Raw genomic sequence first — 17,302 nt, 5'->3', positions numbered from 1 at the left:
TACTCGCGCGCCCGAGTGCATTAATTCGTTTGCGATGGCTCTGTCATTGAATTTGCGTGCACCACGCGCGTGCGGCGATTACTCCTCCTCCTCCTCTCCCCGTGCGCCGATGTGTAATCACGACGCTTTGCTTGGTGTACAATCCTTTTTTGTTTCTACACATCAGACAATTCATCGAGAAAATCTTGGTGCAAGATGAACGTGTTTCGTCATCCTTGTACTCTCTTCACGAAAAGTAGAGCACCGTGAAAACTACTCGCAGTGAGACTATTTTTTTTTTTTTTTACTTTGGAAAGTAGTGGTGTGCGTGCGTATGTCAACGCGGGGATTTTCCAGTGAATTTACATGCTGCGGTTGACGCGTGGGTGGCTTTGAGATTTACAATTTCCCTCTCAATAAGACGCCGTTCGGAAAAGTTGGTCCCCCGTCGCTGAGCTACGTGATGTTCCTTCGAACGCGTGCGCCGTTGAAAAAAAAAAGCTCAAAGATACGGTAGATCCAAGACTTTGATTACGACGTACTTATACAAATGAATGTATCCTCAGTTGCGTCAAAACGAGATCTCCCGCCGGTGATAAAAGCGTCTTCCTTTTCCACGTCAACGTCGGGAGTTGCCGTCAGCTCGGCTGCTCTCTAATCCAAATGAAAACACTCCTCCCGGCTGTTGGACTGCCGTGCGCTACAAAACGGATTAAAACGGCTATGCCACGAATGCGTCGAGGGAAGAGACATTCTTCCTGTCACTCCGCTCTTGATTGCGACGTCAATCGTTAACTCTGCGGATCGAAGGTACCCGGAGACAAGCCCAAGATGGGAAATGAAAAAAAAGAAATCTCGACACCCGATATACTCCCAACTGGAGCCCCCCCCCCCAAGTAATCGTCGCGTTGTCCGGAAAGAGATCCGTCTCTGGACGCGGCCGAGCGCGCCTGGATTACAAAAATGAGCGTCTCTAAAAACACCCTCGCTACGTTTCGATAATTTGTGAGTCCAATGGGGAAGAAATGGTTTTCCTCGAGATAGGCAGGACGAATCGACAGCCAAAGACGCGCTTAGCCTCTCGCGCGTGAATTTCTCTCCGCGGCTACACGGGCGCCATTGTCTTTTCTTTGGGACGAAAAGGACTCGGGGTTGAATAATGCAGGCCCTCCCTCCGTCCATCTCCGCTCCTCGGCAACCATTTGATAGACACAGCCGAGCCTTTTGATGAAAGGGGGGTGGCTCGAGCTTTCGCCGCGATGTAGGCGATGGAAATGAAAGGGAGCGGCTGATTGTGGAGCAGGGGGCCCGGAAAATCGGGAGGGAAATGAGGAAAGTTTTGCCGCGGCGGAGCCTTTTGGATTTTTCGGGCCTATGCGCGAGTTGGGATTGCTCTTCTCCGGTGCCCCCTTGGAATAAATGAATCGCATCGAGGTGCGCGGCTGGGGAAAAAAAGAAGCAATTTTTTTTTTTTTTTTTCTCGTCAGTCACACCCGGAGCTCGACACTGACAAATCAAAGTCTACTCTCGAACGGGTCCGGTGGAATTGATCATCACGAAAACCTTGCCACACGCCGGATAACTCGAGCTCCCTATTTTTGTGCACAAAGAGAACTTCACGGTCACTGGGTCGCAAGAGTTAGAGGACACCTCGAGGATATACAAAAGTACGTACGATGAAACTCGCGTCAAGAGGCGAGGATTGTCCCAAAGAGCCACTCGTTTCACCTTGGCAGTTTTTCACTCTCTCGATTTATACAAGTCATCCATTTGAGTAACACCCGCGATACAGAAGAGACAGAGAGTTCGTACAAGATCAGTGCACCACTTAAATTCTGCGTCCGCGATACATAATAAGTATAAATACTCGTGGTGGTATTTATAATTCGCCGCTAAACGACGCTCGGGACACGCGATCGCGTTGATTGATGCGCCCACTCTCGCGAGCAGCGAAGAAAAATGTCCAAAGGACTCTCCCCTCCCCCGCTTGCAATATATTTCAAGAGATTACAAGCGCAGGATCTTGTGTATATTCCACCCATTAAAAGAAAATACCTGCGCCCTGCGAAGGACATCGGTCTCGTTTGGTTGATACCGCGACAAGGAATTCGTTTCTGCGCGTTGCATCAAATCCGCTGTCTTGAAAATAAATGCCCAGATGAGCAAAGAACGGGGAAGGGGGATGAAAAATTGATACGAGGTCGGATCGATTTGGCGGCTCCGAAGATTAATTTCCCATCGGCACTCGCAGCCGACTCGACGAGATCCAGGCCGGGTGTAGCGCGATCAAACATTAACACACGACCGAGAAAGTCGTGTACGAGCGGGGAAAAACCTTAAAAAAAGAACCATCCTCGGTCCTGATTCTCTTTCTGGTGTCGCGCGTCGACGCTCCCCGTCCCATCAATAAATCCAGCGACACGCGAGCCTTCGTCAGACGATTCCTGTCTCTTTCACGCACAATGTATATATATCCATACCCTCAAAGGAGGAGCAAAGAGCACGTGGGGGGGGGGGGAAGACACGGCTTGCCACTCTGTCGAGGTTAATGCGGAATGAATTTCCCCGGGTATAGCTTTGTCGCAAAAGGCCCCTCTCTGCGATGGCACGAGGAAATGCATCAGCCAAATGGCTGGAAAAGAGGGATCATCGCTCGGAACTTTAGTGGGTGGGGAAAAAAGGGCCGAGGATGCTTGAATAATGCAATCCTTCGACTTTTTGGCTGAAGGGTTTGTACACGCGTATAAGATGGAAGAGTGGACCAAGATTGATTTTAGATTGGGCCCCGGGAATTGGAAATGCCGTTCTTCTCTCCCCCCGAGGCCTCGCGTACTTTGGAATGCTGCCCCTTTGAAAAGCTGACTATACATGCTGTTTTCCATTGAGGTGGGATCTTTTTGGAGAAGGAGTCGTATACTCGAGTAACGAGGGGGGGGGAGGGCAAAAGTGTTGCGATTGTTGTATCTCTGGTATTGGCGCTATCGGTACCTTTTTTTTCCACGGGAGTAAATTATATATGCTCAGAGAAGTTGAACTGGCTGTTGTTTGTTTTTCTGCCACTATTGGGAAAACCTCTCGCGTTTTGATGATCAATGTTTGTCGGTTGATGGGCGGAAAAAAAAGAGGAAAAAAAAAAGATTTTTCCGAAAAATACGACCGCGAAATATCCGCCGCTGTCAAAATATTTGATCGAGGTGTGATTGAATTGTTTGAGAAGCGAAAACCTTATTTTTTTTAGCGACCTATATGTGCTGCAGAGTGTTTATTTTCTCGTGCATAAAGTAGGGTCTGAAATAAACGCGATTCTTCGCTACTCTCCAGCGTGTGTTCATTTGGCAGAATGTTCAATCGTGTCGAGTGTCAAACCGAGTAGGGTACAGCCAACAAAACGATAGATGTTTCTGTTGAAAAAAAAAAATACCCCAGACGGAGGAAATAACAACACCGCATTGTGCATCACATACGTGACACGACTAAAATAAAACTCGACACGATAACAATAATCCCATCATCTGTGTATACCCATCTTTTATAACAGCGGTACGAAGATCGGCCGATTTCGACCAAGTATAGGTACCACCATCTAGCCTGTAGAAATCCTCATGAATCTCTACCCAACACTTGTCGTTCCTTCAAAACGATCTAAAAAAAAAAAAAAAAAAAAAAAAAAATACTTTTGACCTTTTTACTCGTAGGGAGTCTTGTTTCGTCAAACATATATATCTCTCTTGGTCAAGCGAGAAAAGCCCACTCCACGGAAAAAGCTTTCAGACGTATGCATTTTTCACGGGAATCGGCACACTTGCGAGCGAGGAAACAAAAAAAAAAAAACGCCAACCGACACCTTGCATTTACATCGGTCCTCGCGTATTTGCACACGTACACCCACTACAGGTGGTAATTACAGCAGATCGCGCGATCGAGTTTGCATTTGTAATGGAGAGGATCGGGGGTGCGCGGCTGCACGTGTTCGATCGTGATGTTTGATCAGTGGCTGACAGAGTTCGATATTCTTAGCCATCGTAAGTTACCATTGGGACTGTTTGTCGCCCAAGAACTACTTTGCGTGTATTGCGTACGTTACGGTGCGACATTATTGCTTGTCAAAGTTTGGCTTGTCGATCCCGCGATCAAACTTGTGTACTTTCAACAACGCACGTTTGTCGTTTGCTCGGGTAATAACCATCAACCGCGTCTTGCATACATATCAACCCTTTATTACAGATGACACTGTATATATTGTGTTGTCCACTATGATATCTAACAACACGTCGATTTAGTCGAAATGAGGATATTCTTCGGTAAACACCAATCGTTTCCTTATATTGCCTCACTTGAGTAACAATGTCATCGATCGATACACGTCTCTTTGGACAAAACAAACTTTATTATTTATTCCTTTCCACGCGATATATATTGTACAAGCGCAAATTCATTTTTTTTTTTTTTTTTTTCTAGAAATCCTCTCCGACGTAAGAAGTTGAAGAAAATCCAAACTTTTGTTAACCCAAACAACCCTTAATCATCCCGTGCACAGATTAACAACATCCCTTCGCTTCATTATGATTCCTTTGGAAAATCAGCGAATCATCGTGTACACCGTACAGCCCCTTGCACTGCCGTATCCATCTTACCACATCACATACAGACTCTGTGTATACACATACATCATACGAAAGAGTATCGTATATACTATACGAGAAAAAAAAAAAAAAAAAAAAAAAAAAAAAAAAAAAAAAACAGGGGAGGGGGGCAAAGGAAGAGCCTCGACTAGGCTTCCGTATAAAATATCCAAGGCGAGTAAGGGTACAGAGCACGTGGGCCGAAAAAAACTCGTGTCGATACACAATAGAGGTATAGGAAGCCCCGATGAAAAATGCATCCGACGAGGGAGGGGGGACAGAAGAGAAGCACGGGAAAGAGAAATTTCACGGCAGACGAATCACTTATTGACAGTCAGAGTCGCTCGAGTCGAGGATACACCCACTCTCTCGTGTTTTGCCGAGATTTCGGTAGTTTGGCAAGGGGTTGCTCACACACAAGCGCGCTAATGGATACGCCGATTCATTATGCAAAGGTGTCCTCTGAGAAATAATGGCATGTTTTTTTGTTTTTGTTTGACGAAATGTTGATCCTTCAACGATGACTGTATACCTTGCTACTGAACTAACGAGGCATTGTATTTTTTGTTACAGGGAAGCTCGTCGGGAGAATGGACGCCCTGCTCGAGGTGAGTACCTATGTGCTTGTAAAGTATCGTGTAGCCCTGATGCTTGGCTCGTCCGGATGATGGAGAAAAAAATAACAATGATCGGAAAATGATGTTTGGCATAATTATGACAGCCCTACAATGCAGTGTTGAGAAAAAAAGGCCATTTGATTCTCTCGCGATTATATATAAAAAAAAAAAAAAAAAAAACTCGCGAAACCTCAGACTGCGGCACCACCCGTACTCCTGTCATTATTATTCATTGCCTCGAAGATCCGCAGTTCCGCACTGGCGAGAGAAAAAACGAGTAACTTCCTCCTTTCCACCCAAAGAAGAAAAAGCAAGAAGAACAAGACAGCAAAAAAAAAAAAAAAGAAAGGTGGAGAGGAGTGAGCTCTGAGAGTCGCTGTATCGAGATGGCGAAGGGGGGGAGGGGAGCACAAAAGTCTTGCTTATTCAACGAAAGCGAAATTACCACCTCAGGTCTCCTCCCCCCCTTCGCCATCTCGACGGTGCACTCGGCCCCCATTGTGTCTCAATCAATTTCTCGGTTGTCTCGCTCGCTGTACACCCATTACAATGAGCTCTCTCTCTCTCTCTTTCCGCTAAACGTTTCGGCTTGTGTTGTTTTTTCACCCCCTTCTCCTCGGCTTACACGCGTAGGTATATACATCCCAGAAGGGCCTCTTTAGCTTTCCCGGCGCGCGCGGATTCTTGGCGATAACTTTGCTCGCTCGCGTTTCACGGAGAAGAAAAGGAGGTCCTGGCTGCGGGGCCGGGACGGGTAATTTATGAGTTTTATAAGTTCCCTCGGACTCGAGCGGGTCGCCCTCGGAAACGCCTATTTTACGAGCCCGCGCTGCGCCCGTCTCCTTACATCTCCATCGATCTCTCTCCTCCCCCCCCCCACGTCCTCCGTTGGGTGCCAGCTCTGTTTTCCACCAGAGTTTTTAGCTTCGCTTCGGGGCCGAACACCGCGGGTATACGTATATCTCGTGCGCATATGTTTGGGTGACCGAATCACCGCAAGGCTTTTACAGGGCTTCCCTCCGTTTTCTCCCCCTTCCTCTCGGTATCTCTTACAAGGACCTTTGCGTGTCCAAAATATCGCGGCAATCGGTACATAATGTGGCTACTTGGTGGGTTGAAAAAAAAAAAAAAACAATTAACAATTCCTTTTTTTCATTTGCCAACTGAAACATTATTATCAAAAAAAGAGCTCCACCACTACATTGTTTTCCGGTGACCTAGGTCGGGTGAATTCGAGGAAAGGAGGAAAAAAGAAACTCCACGCTAGAACGGAAGATCGGAAAAAGTACCCTGAATCATCAGTTGGGGGAGGGGGGAAGTTTGGCAAAAAGGCAGCTCGAGAGCCCAGAGCGCAGGGGTTATAAGTCATTGTTGGCGAAAAAAAAAAATGTGGGTCGCCCCTCGACAAAAAGATGGGTTTCAGGGTCAAACGTTATACATCGCGCGACTTACCCCTTATACTCCGCTCGAATTGGTGCTCCTTTTGTTCGTACAGTTGAAAAAAGCACGAGTTTTCCATGATGAATAGATAATAACTATAATCTTTTCCATTGTGTCCCGATAAAACCGGAGAAAAAAAACCAAAGTAATATCATAAACAACTAAAATCATCATCATTGGCAATAACGAAAAAACAAAAACAAAAACTTTATTATGTGCAGGAGCTGCGGGGGCGGTCTGTCGAAGCAGCAAAAGCAGCGATGCCGGCGGAAGCCGTGCAAGAGCCGGAACATCAAATACAAAGTTTGCAACGTGCAGGTACGTGTGTTTTATTATTACAGTTATTATTGTTGTTGTTATTATTACTAATATCACATTATAACCCTTACATGTACACTCCACGAGTTTTTTTTTTCCCCACGCGATAATTACTACATGATCATCATTATTGTTGTTACTATAAGCGGCTGTTACCACTGCGCTGGGAAGATATAGGTACACACTTGGGCTTCCCATTTCTCTTGCTCTCGGTTTCTCCCCGTAGAGTGGGCAGCCGAACAAATTAAACTCAAGTTCTCGCGGCTTTGCCGCTACACGTATACACCACGTGTACACGCGTACATACAAACTAGCTGTAAACTCTCTGGGAGTTGGCGATAATATATAACTCGAGCGGTGATGCTCTTCTCCTACCCACCTACCAACTCCTGCGAACAGGTGATTTTCGGGGGGGTGAGATAATTTCCGAAAATTGCCGACGCGTCTCTCGCTCCGTTGTTTGTTCTGTCTCTTGTGTAATGGTACACAAGTCCCGTGTGCCGTTGCTCGATTTTGTCCCTCGCTCGTTTATCTTCGAGTTGATGCTTGTGCTGCTAAAATGAGCAATCGCGCAAGACAATGCGTTTCTCGTCCTCCACTCGGATTTTCATCTTCACAACAAACACGACTCTACACGCCAGAGCGTGTCCCTTTGAACTTTTGAACTTTATAATTGAACGCGCGTATTTCGAGTTAATTAAAATAACGCTCTGGTGCATCAATTGAACCCCCCCCCCCTCTCCACCTTAGTGTACTTTACATGGGCGCCTATAGCATAAACAACGAGAGTCAACTTGTATACATATACTTATTTCGAGCTGATAATTATCCGTACCCAAAGTTTGCCCGCCTTGTGTCATCGCACCTACAGCGCAAGACAAGTCGGGATGTAGTTAATTATTGCAAATTAGTTTACTTGCCAAGTTGGCATTCTTCCTCGCGGTTGAATGCCCAAACGTAAGGCGCTCGTGTGGCGAAAGCGCCAAAATACAAAATGATCCTCCGAACGCCTCTCTCTCTCTCTCTCTCTTTCTTTTTCTACAGAGACCATCTGGTACGTACACGTATGTGGGTAATGCATTCGCAGATTCACGGCTCGCTATGCCCGGCCTGTACGCGCATTACCCACGCAAACGTAACAACTGAGCCTGGGATACAGATATATATATCACTGTGAAAAGGGGAGCAAGCCCGTGGCGGATGACTCGACCCACATTATTCCATCCACCCTCCCCTTACCCACGCCTCCCTTTGCTACTGCAAAATGCTAGCCCCTGGCGTACGTGTGGGTATACTCCGTATAGACTGTATCCTTTGGATCCAGGACGAAAATTCCACACCCCCTGCCTTCATTCGAGGCCTACATACGTAATACGTCTGTGTTTGAACGTTGTTGACCCACAACCCTATAATACGAACGGAGGCTGCTGTTGCCACAGATTTCGAGGTACATACGAGGATACATGTGTATATACGTGTAAGCGTGTGTGCGATTTTGTAGAAGGCTACGGCATTTCCCTCTCATTTTTTTTTTTTTTTTTTTTTTTTTTCCTTTTCTTTGTCGTCCTAATGAGCGGAGGTTCGGAATACGTAATCACTAACTTATTGCTTACATGAGTGGCTTTTTCTAAGCGAACCGCTAACCTATTGTAACCTACCGTCGTTTGTTTTGCCATTTTACCAGGGCGACGCATAGGAACTTCGATACCAATGGATAAAGGATAGGAAAGAGTGTTTGTAGGGCTTCGTAGCGACGTTTCGTATTGGCGTCTACGTCGCCACAGTGGCGACGGCAAAGTCAAAAGCCGGACTTGTGTATGTATCGTTGCAAGTGACGACGTCCTGTTGGATGGACTATTTACGACCCGGGTGTACTACTTCCGCTCGGAGTTTCTTTTACGGGTGTCCTTTTTGAGGATACTATTGGCGCGAAAAAAAAAAATAGTCAAAGGATACTTGGTCTTACATATGGATAGTAATTCATTCGACGCAGCAACGATTCCACATAAGGAGAAAATCCAACCGGAAAGGGTTTACGGATAATTTTTCCATTCCCCCTAAGCAGTTCCCTTTCTAGCGTAGCGTATAAACACGGATGTAGCGATGTTGTTACACCTACCCGAGGGCGTATGTTTATACCGCAAAGATTCTTTAAATGCACGGATTCAATTCGCGGATGCATGGCTACTCACCCACGAGAAAATCTTGCCCGTCTCGCGGTGGAGCTCTATGCAACGCTTTGCCTGTGCTCTCCCGGAAAGCTTAGTGAAGTGAATTTCCTTTACGGACGTTATTCCATTGGGTGGCTTTATTTGGAAAATCCTGTTGGAATTTCTCTACGTAATTGTGAGCTAATGAAGCGCGAAAGGTAAAAAGTGTAAAAACTTTTCGAAGAGATGAAAAAGTTCGGTGTGCGAATGATGGACACGGAGACTTACGAGGTTGTAACTTTAGTTGTACCTCTAGTGAAAGAAAAGACGTTTTATTGGAAAGTTGAAAGGTTTAATTATTATAAATCTTATGGCTATGTAAAAGCATTTAGTGTTGATTGATTCTTCAATCAGCTTAAAGGGGGAAAAAAAGGGAGAAAACTTTTACTCGTAAGAACACTGCGACAACTGTAGAAATCCGCTGACAATTTTGCGTCCAAGATCCGTGTAGCGGAACGCTTTCCGGAACAGCTCGCAAGAAAAAAAAACAACAAAAACGAGAAAGCAAAAGAACAGAGAACAATATAAAAACAATACACGTCTCGACAACAGAAACACGTGCAAGGGAGGGTGGAGGGGGATTGCTTTGCCAAGGGTCAGTCTATGGTTATTTTAGCCGATGAATAGCGACTTTCCTGCAGGTAGATTGCCACTGCGTGTACATACAGGTATTACCACCGTGGTGGCTCTCCCCTATACCCTGGAAGCGAAGGGAAACGAGGTCAAATTTGCTGAGCACGAGCCAGCAGACATGTTGATGATAATGATGATGACGACGATGATGATGATGATGATGGTATGCTCCCCAGATTCCTGCCCCTGTGTATACCTGTATATGGTATACCTGTATATATATGAGTGGTAAAACCCTGCTGGTTGGCCGGTCGATTGGTGGAGTGGCCGTGTGTTGATGTTCTACGGTAAAAGCATGGCTATTCATTTACGTGGACCGATAGGCGATCTAGAGTGATGGCGTGTTTTTTTCATCAGTGTAATGTTATCTGCGTTTTTTCTTATACCAATCAGTGGTGTGATTTTCAATCACGTTGAATTGGTATCGTTTAATATCATGAATCAGTTCCGTATTTCGTTCGCCCAACACTTTGGAGTCAAGTATTGAACTACTTGAACTTTTTGATGATCGGTTTGACGAGGACTCTTATAAACTGGATCGTTCAGCTCGCGGTGATGGTTGATCGGTTGGAGTTTGTACTACTTTTGAACTTTGTCAAACAAATGGAAAGTTGTGTTTACGTCTTATATTTACAGAGGCGTGGCGTTTTTAAGTAATTGAAACCGAGTTCAGTTAATACGGTTAGTGTAAATTTAATGAAACTACTCGGAACTAACAACGTGACCGTAACACAATGTAAAATATTATTCGCATTAATCCTCACCTAAAACGCACATATGGTTGGACGGTTTCATTGAAAAAATAATTTAAAAAGGGGGAGAAAAAAGCGCGTAAATTATTCACGCATCGAAAATCTGTGAACGACATGAAACGCGAGCCCGTCAAAAGCCGCGAGCAAGCGAAGCGGGTTCGAAGCCCGGCGTCGAATAAAAGTGGACGCCCCGGCGCAATCTCGAGAGGAAAACTCACATGGTGTTTATACAAAGCCGCTCCTGGCGTAAACGGCTACACAGCCGTGAAACCCACTTGGCGTAAACACACAGCGCACCTGCCGATTTTTTTTCATGTTTTTCCTTATACACTTCCCGCACCTCTTTGTACTTACCGGTTTTCTTCGTTTTACAGCTCCTCACGAGTGTGCGCCCGATTCCTTTGTACGCGCGTGAGCTGAATTTGCCTCGACGTATGAGTGGGCGGAGGAGGCGCTCTCTATTTTCGTCGCCTCCCTTTTGCCTCTTTTCTTCATTTTCGCGAAAGAAAAAGTTTTTCCGAGACGACGACGACGGCGATAAAGGGTTTCGAGCTCGCTCGTTTTCTTGCTCTGCTTTTGACGATGGGAGGTCGTGGGGGAGGGAAAAAAAAGTTCACGGGCTACAGTTGCTGCTGCGTGTCGAAAATATTTCATCAGGATTTCTCGGCCGTTTCGTCTTTTTTTTTTTTTTTTCTTTTTCCTTTAACTCGGTTTGCCGATTCCGGCGAATGAGGTTCCGAAAGTTTTTACGGCCACCGCCCGAGTATTTTACTACTTCGCGAAATTAGGGCTGTTTTCGGGGCTCTCGTCCAAAGTGCCGCAACGAATGATGGATCCCAACTTGCGCAAAAAGTCGCTCGAAATCAGACAGGAGCTGATTATCCTTCGAAAAACGCTTTAATCATAAAATTCAACACATTATGGAACGCACCCTCGAATCGTTGTAGCACTCATTGAGGCTGTCGACAAGAAAAAAAGCATACCCATTATTCCGCAGTTTTAATTAAAATCCCAGTAACCTTAGCACCTTAGCGAGCGGTGGTGAAACAACCCTCTCGCGTGAGCTTTCAACTCTCTGGAGCCTTTCAAGCTCATACGTTGCGTAAACAGTGGCCCCTCAAGATTGAAACGTTCAAGCTAAAAGCTCACGTCAACGTGCGCTTCGCTTTTTCGAGGGAAATAAAGCATAAGCAGCCGACCCCTCGATACGGACGCACGAACTGCTGGAGCACTTGTGCTGCTCGAGAGAAACAGGAGCGAGGAAACACCGGCACGTGACTAGTTGTACGTATACGTGTGTGTTTATAAGCCGGCTAAAAGGTGCCGTAAAGTGGGAGAATACGTCTTCCTCGGCTGGTTTGTCGGTTTTTTTTTTTTTTTTTTTTTTTTGCGGTTTATACAGTACCTCACCCGAAGCTTATAAAAAGAACCAGCTGCTTCAGAGTATACGGTCTTTCGAGCTTTGCGTTGCGGACACGTTCCGAGCTGATGCTTGTTTTACCTCAGCTCGAGTGTTGTTTCGACGTTTCAGGATAATAACGATAATTTGCTCGTTGCAAGGTGTTTCACGAAAAAATAAATGCTCCCTGACTTGTTGTTTTATCTCGTTATTCTCGTTCGTTAATTATTGTATGTTTTATCGAGAGATAACTCTATGGAGATGTTTAAGCCTACGTTCCAGGAAAATGCAACTCAACGAGAGAGAGAGAAAGAGAGAGAGAGAGAGAGAGAGAGAAATGATATCAACGATCGGAACAAAAAAAATTCAAAAAACGAGTTTCCAATTGCTAATTGACCATAGGAGCTGGCGTTGCGTAATTATTGGAGCTAAAGAAAAAAGGAAGCCCCGCTTTGGCTCGGCGAAGCTCCAAAATGAAATTGATCCGTTGTACCCGCAGAAGCCGGGAGGAAAGGGAGGAGGATTACAAGTGAAAGTTGCTCGTATACCCGTAATATGAGCGGTCTCGCGAAAATGAAGACCCTCTGAATGGCCCGACCGCGGTTGCTGTGTATACTATATACACAACAACGTACTGCACCCATCGATGTTCTGAACCTCACGTATACCTGTACGCGAAGTGAAAGAGCTTGGCCTCTAACTCGTGTTCATAAACTCGGAATGTTTTGCCTTTCCCGAGAGTACTACATTCTCCCTTACTTTTTCCGCCACTCTATGAAACGACTTTCCAACCCCACCACGTATTCAACCCCGGCTTGGTGCTCGGTTGTGTACCGTGAATGCTGCGGGAATTTTTTTTACGTTTACGGCTTCAAATTTTTTAATTTAATTACTGTTTGTAATCATCTGCTGAAAATACTACTATTGACGAAATCAATTGACGTTTGGTTGCGAGATAATCGAAGAAACTCGTTTATTTAAGTAGTAAAGGTCAAGTTAGGTCAGACATTAGATGGACTCGAGATTTTTGCTTTTTCGTGGCTTTTTCTCAAACAAGTGTCTGTGTTAATCTGTTGAATGTACTACTTAAATGAAAAATATTTCCAACTATTTTGTATCGAATCACGTAATTACCAAAAACTATTATGCAACAAGTACTAATAATCAAATCGGTACTGTAAAAGTTTTTTTTACCACTGCTTAAAATTGGCTACTAAAAAGACTTTTTTGAGTAAAGAAAATTTTTTATTTTATTGTGTGGTAATTGAATTAACTCTTCTTCATTTTCAGTAGTAAAAATCGAGTTTTGTCAGACATCCCATCAATTAAAGCTTATTGCATTCAAATTTAGCTATATGCCCTTATAGACTTGAAATTTTTTCTTAAGTTGTATGTATATGTCTATAAGATGTACTACTTAAAAAAAAATATTTTAAACTACTTGCTATCTAATCACATAATTACCGAAAACCCTTTATTATGCAAGTATTAAAAAATCAAAGTTGGTACTTTCACAATATTTCTTTCAACTACTGCTTGAAATTATCTACTAAAAGAACTACTTTTAAAAAAAATTCTATTTTATTGTGTGACAATAAAATAAACGATTCCCTATTTTAAGTAGTAAAAGTCGAGTTTTGTCAGACATCCCATTGATTAAAGCTTATTACATTCAAATTCAGCTGTGTGCACTCAAAGACTTATAGCTTTTGCTTTAATAGTTATCTAAGTATATCTATTGCATGAGTTAAGAAAAAATATTTCTAACTATTTACCATCTAATCACGTACTTATCGAAAACTCACTGTTTTACGCGTGCTAAAAATGGGGTTGGAAAATTTTTTCCTACAACTACTGCTTGACATTACCTACTAGAAGGACTACTTTATAAAAAAAAATTTTATTTTATGGCATGATGATTAAACCAACTGTACAATCTAATAAGTAGTATGATTCAAGTTTGGTCAGAAATACAGTTGATTCAAGCTTATTACCTTTAAACTCAACTATGTTCACACATATATTATACTTGTGGCTTTTTCTTGTATAATTGTCTGTGTAGGTCTATTAGGTGTACTACTTCAAAGAATAATAAATCAATCTGTTTCGTATTCAGTCACATAATTACTATAAAACTATTATACTGCAAATACTAACAATCAAATCAATTTTTTTTCTACCACTAAAAATTGTCTACTAAAGTATTTTTTTTTTGAGCAAAGAAAGTTTGATATTTTATTGTGTAATAATTTAATCAACTCTTCCCCATTTTAAGTAGTAAAATCGAGTTTGGTCAGACATTCGGTTGATTCAATCTTACTGCATTCAAATCAACCATGTACACTCAAAGACTTGAAACTTTTTCTTAAATAATTGTCTGTATATATCTTTTATATGAGCTACTTAAAATAAAAATATTTTAAATTATTTGCCGTCTACTCACGTATTAATCAAATATCATTATTCCAAAAGTGCTAAAAATCGAGTAGGTACTTGATTTAAAATTTTTCTCATAATCACTGCTTAAAATTATTAGCTAAATGGACTACTTTTAAATAAAATATTAAATATTTATTTGTGTGATATTAAATTAAACCTAACCCCCTTTTAAGTAGTAAAATTCGAGTTTGGTCAGACATCTGGTTGATTCATTCTTATTGCACTCGAATCAGCTATGTATCCTCATGTATTTCTAGATTTTTCTCAAATGACCTTCTGTGTTCGTCTATTTGATGTACTAACTACTTCAAAGAAAAATATTTAGAACTATTTGCCGTCTGATTGCGTAATTACCAGAAAACCATTGTTTTGCAAGTACTAAAATCGAGAAATACTTTTCACATTTTTTTTGTAACCACTGTATTAAAGTAGTAAAAATCGAGTTTTTTTAGACATCTGGTGAGTTCGAGCTTTTTGAGTTTTCGTTCATGTACTAGTGGCTTTCAATGGTTCTGAAATTACCGTCTGTATTTGTATGAAAATACATTATTCTGCAAGCCCTAAAGATCGAGTAGATACTTTTACCATTTTTATCTTAGCCACTGCTTGAAACCATCATCTGACAAGATCTCTTTTGATATACAAATATTTGATATTTATTTGTGGATTATAAAATAAACTCTTATCCAGTGTAAGTAGTAAAGTTTGAATTTGGTCAGACCTTCATTTGATTCAAGATTATTGCGTGTGAAAGTTTAATGCAATCATATAATTGTGGCTTTTTCTAAAATTACTATTAATAGTTGTCTATTAAATGTGCTACGTTAAAGAAAAATATTTGCAACTATTTGCTATCTAATCAAGTAATTATCGAAAAACCATTATTCTGCAAATCCTAAAAATCGAGTAGGCTCTTTTAAAATTTTTCTTTTAACCACGGCTTAAAACCGTTTTCTAAAAAGACTACTGATGATAAAAAAAAAGTTTGATATTTATTTTTGTTATGATAATAAATAAAATTTTTCCTATTTTAAGTAGTAAAAGTCAAGTTTTGTCAGCCATTGGGTTGTTTTGAGATTTTTGCGTTCCAAATCAGATACTTAATTATGTGATAATTATTGATAAACTAGTGACTTAAAATTTAATTAGAATCACCGTATATGGCCGCTTATTAAAAGGAATGTTTAAAAAGAAACGTGGACTAATTCGTCAACGACTAAAGAAATCTGAAAATCAAGTAACAGGTGCTTAAAATGTTTCTTTTAAACCGTGTTGTTAATTACGTATTTGAAACTCTACTTTAAAGAAAATCTTCAAAAGTAATTTTTATTTAATCTCGTGAGAACCTAAGTCATTTTACTTCTTAAGTAGTAAACACCGAGTTTGGTCAGCCACATGATTATTGTGGCCTTACCGCTGTTAAATTGATCACTTTACTCTACTGTACTTATTGGTTACATAAAATTTAATACGTGGCTCCTTTGAGAGTATGCCTTACGTCTTAAATATTAGTATGTTGGTAAAATGCAAATACGATGGGCTGCATGCGCTACAGCTCTGTTACGTGTAAACTCCTTTAATGTAATCTAAGGTGCAGTTGATAGTTACTTTGCATGATTACTGCGGTGAATGTTTCACGAGTTTACTGAAATCTTGCTGGTACAACGTTCATCCAACGAGTTTCTCCACTACTAAATTGATGAAATTATCATTCATGTTGTTTTGTAATGAAATACTGGTGTACCAATTATTCACGCTACTGTTATCGATTCATCATTGTGATTAATACCCCGAATCCAGCTAAAGAATCCGAAAGAGATGAATCAGTGTACCACGATAATTAATTAAACTCTGCGTACAATGAGCAATATCAATCTCACAGGAGGAACTCCTTGCCTCGGTTTTATGGCGTTTCAAACTGATTAATCGATCGAATTATTAAATCCACCGTTCAAACGAAGCAAGCCAATCATAATTATGGCCAAGCAGCCACAACTCGGTTTTATTTGCGAGATGTACTTGATTACGCCGTCGCTCTTTTATAAGAATCTTATGCCTCGACGTACCTGTGCTATTTGCAATCCCTTCTTTAAGCCACACCCTTAAAATAAATCCTAAAAAAACACGTCTGGATAGAGTGGAGCCAAAGTGCAAAAAGCAAAAGCAGCACTAATGGAATATCGGCCAACCTTCCGTGTACAGTTAACGTAGACCCGTAACGCGAAATCATGCCTTTCCGATAGGACGGCACTATCGGAGGGGTATTTATGGAGCGCATTTTTGCGGCCCAACTCCGTTAAAACACCGCCCAGAGGCCCTTTCGCATCTGTGCTTCCATTATAGGGTAAAAAAAGGGAGGCAAAACTGATGTTCTTCTCTACGATACATTTCACACCGACACTATTGAAAGTCTTTAATCTGCGTACGGTATTTACCATCCTTCCGAACGAGGGAGCTGTCGATAGCGTTATCGAAAAGAAAGCTCCAATAGGTGCATATGAAAGTAGACTCGAGGACCAACCAACGAAAGTTTATCGAAATGATCCATCAAAATCTATGATACTACGAGCACAAAACAATAAGCCAAGGGGGTAAGTGTGGCAGTGGTCCCAGACATTATTCGAATAACCTCTGCTTGTACGCATTGTACGCGTCGTCGCGTGTGGGAGAGAGCAAACGAACTCGACAGGCTGAACAGCAAAGGAAACAAGAACCAGTTTGCTTGTGGGGGTGGTCCGGTGCTGTGCATTGCCCCGGGCCAGACCAAACACGCGTTGAATTTCGCGAGCGAGTTTCTCTCTATCTCTCGTATGGTTTGATGAAATAAATAAACGCCTGTGACTTGCACATAGTAGCTGCCCTCGAATAATTGTTAATAAACAAAACCTCGTTA

The 17,302-nt window shown here is 42.3% G+C and overlaps 1 protein-coding gene across 1 annotated transcript in view; it reads left to right on the top strand.

Annotated features, from left to right (window-relative positions):
* nolo (ADAMTS-like no long nerve cord) overlaps window positions 1-17,302 on the top strand; it is a 58,183-nt gene that overhangs the window by 20,630 nt on the left and 20,251 nt on the right. Inside the window, exons 3-4 of the mRNA XM_089596095.1 lie at window positions 5,154-5,209; window positions 6,880-6,976. Coding sequence (XP_089452221.1) covers window positions 5,154-5,209; window positions 6,880-6,976 — 153 coding nt within the window. The remainder of the gene's footprint in view (window positions 1-5,153; window positions 5,210-6,879; window positions 6,977-17,302) is intronic.

Source organism: Copidosoma floridanum, unplaced genomic scaffold (assembly GCF_036245765.1).
Source record: "Copidosoma floridanum isolate Cflo_tuat_1 unplaced genomic scaffold, Cflo_Japanese_pri ptg000029l, whole genome shotgun sequence".
Taxonomy (NCBI): Eukaryota; Metazoa; Arthropoda; class Insecta; order Hymenoptera; family Encyrtidae; genus Copidosoma; species Copidosoma floridanum.
The sequence above is the reverse complement of the archived record's forward strand: the minus strand, read 5'-3'. Positions and strand labels throughout refer to the sequence as shown.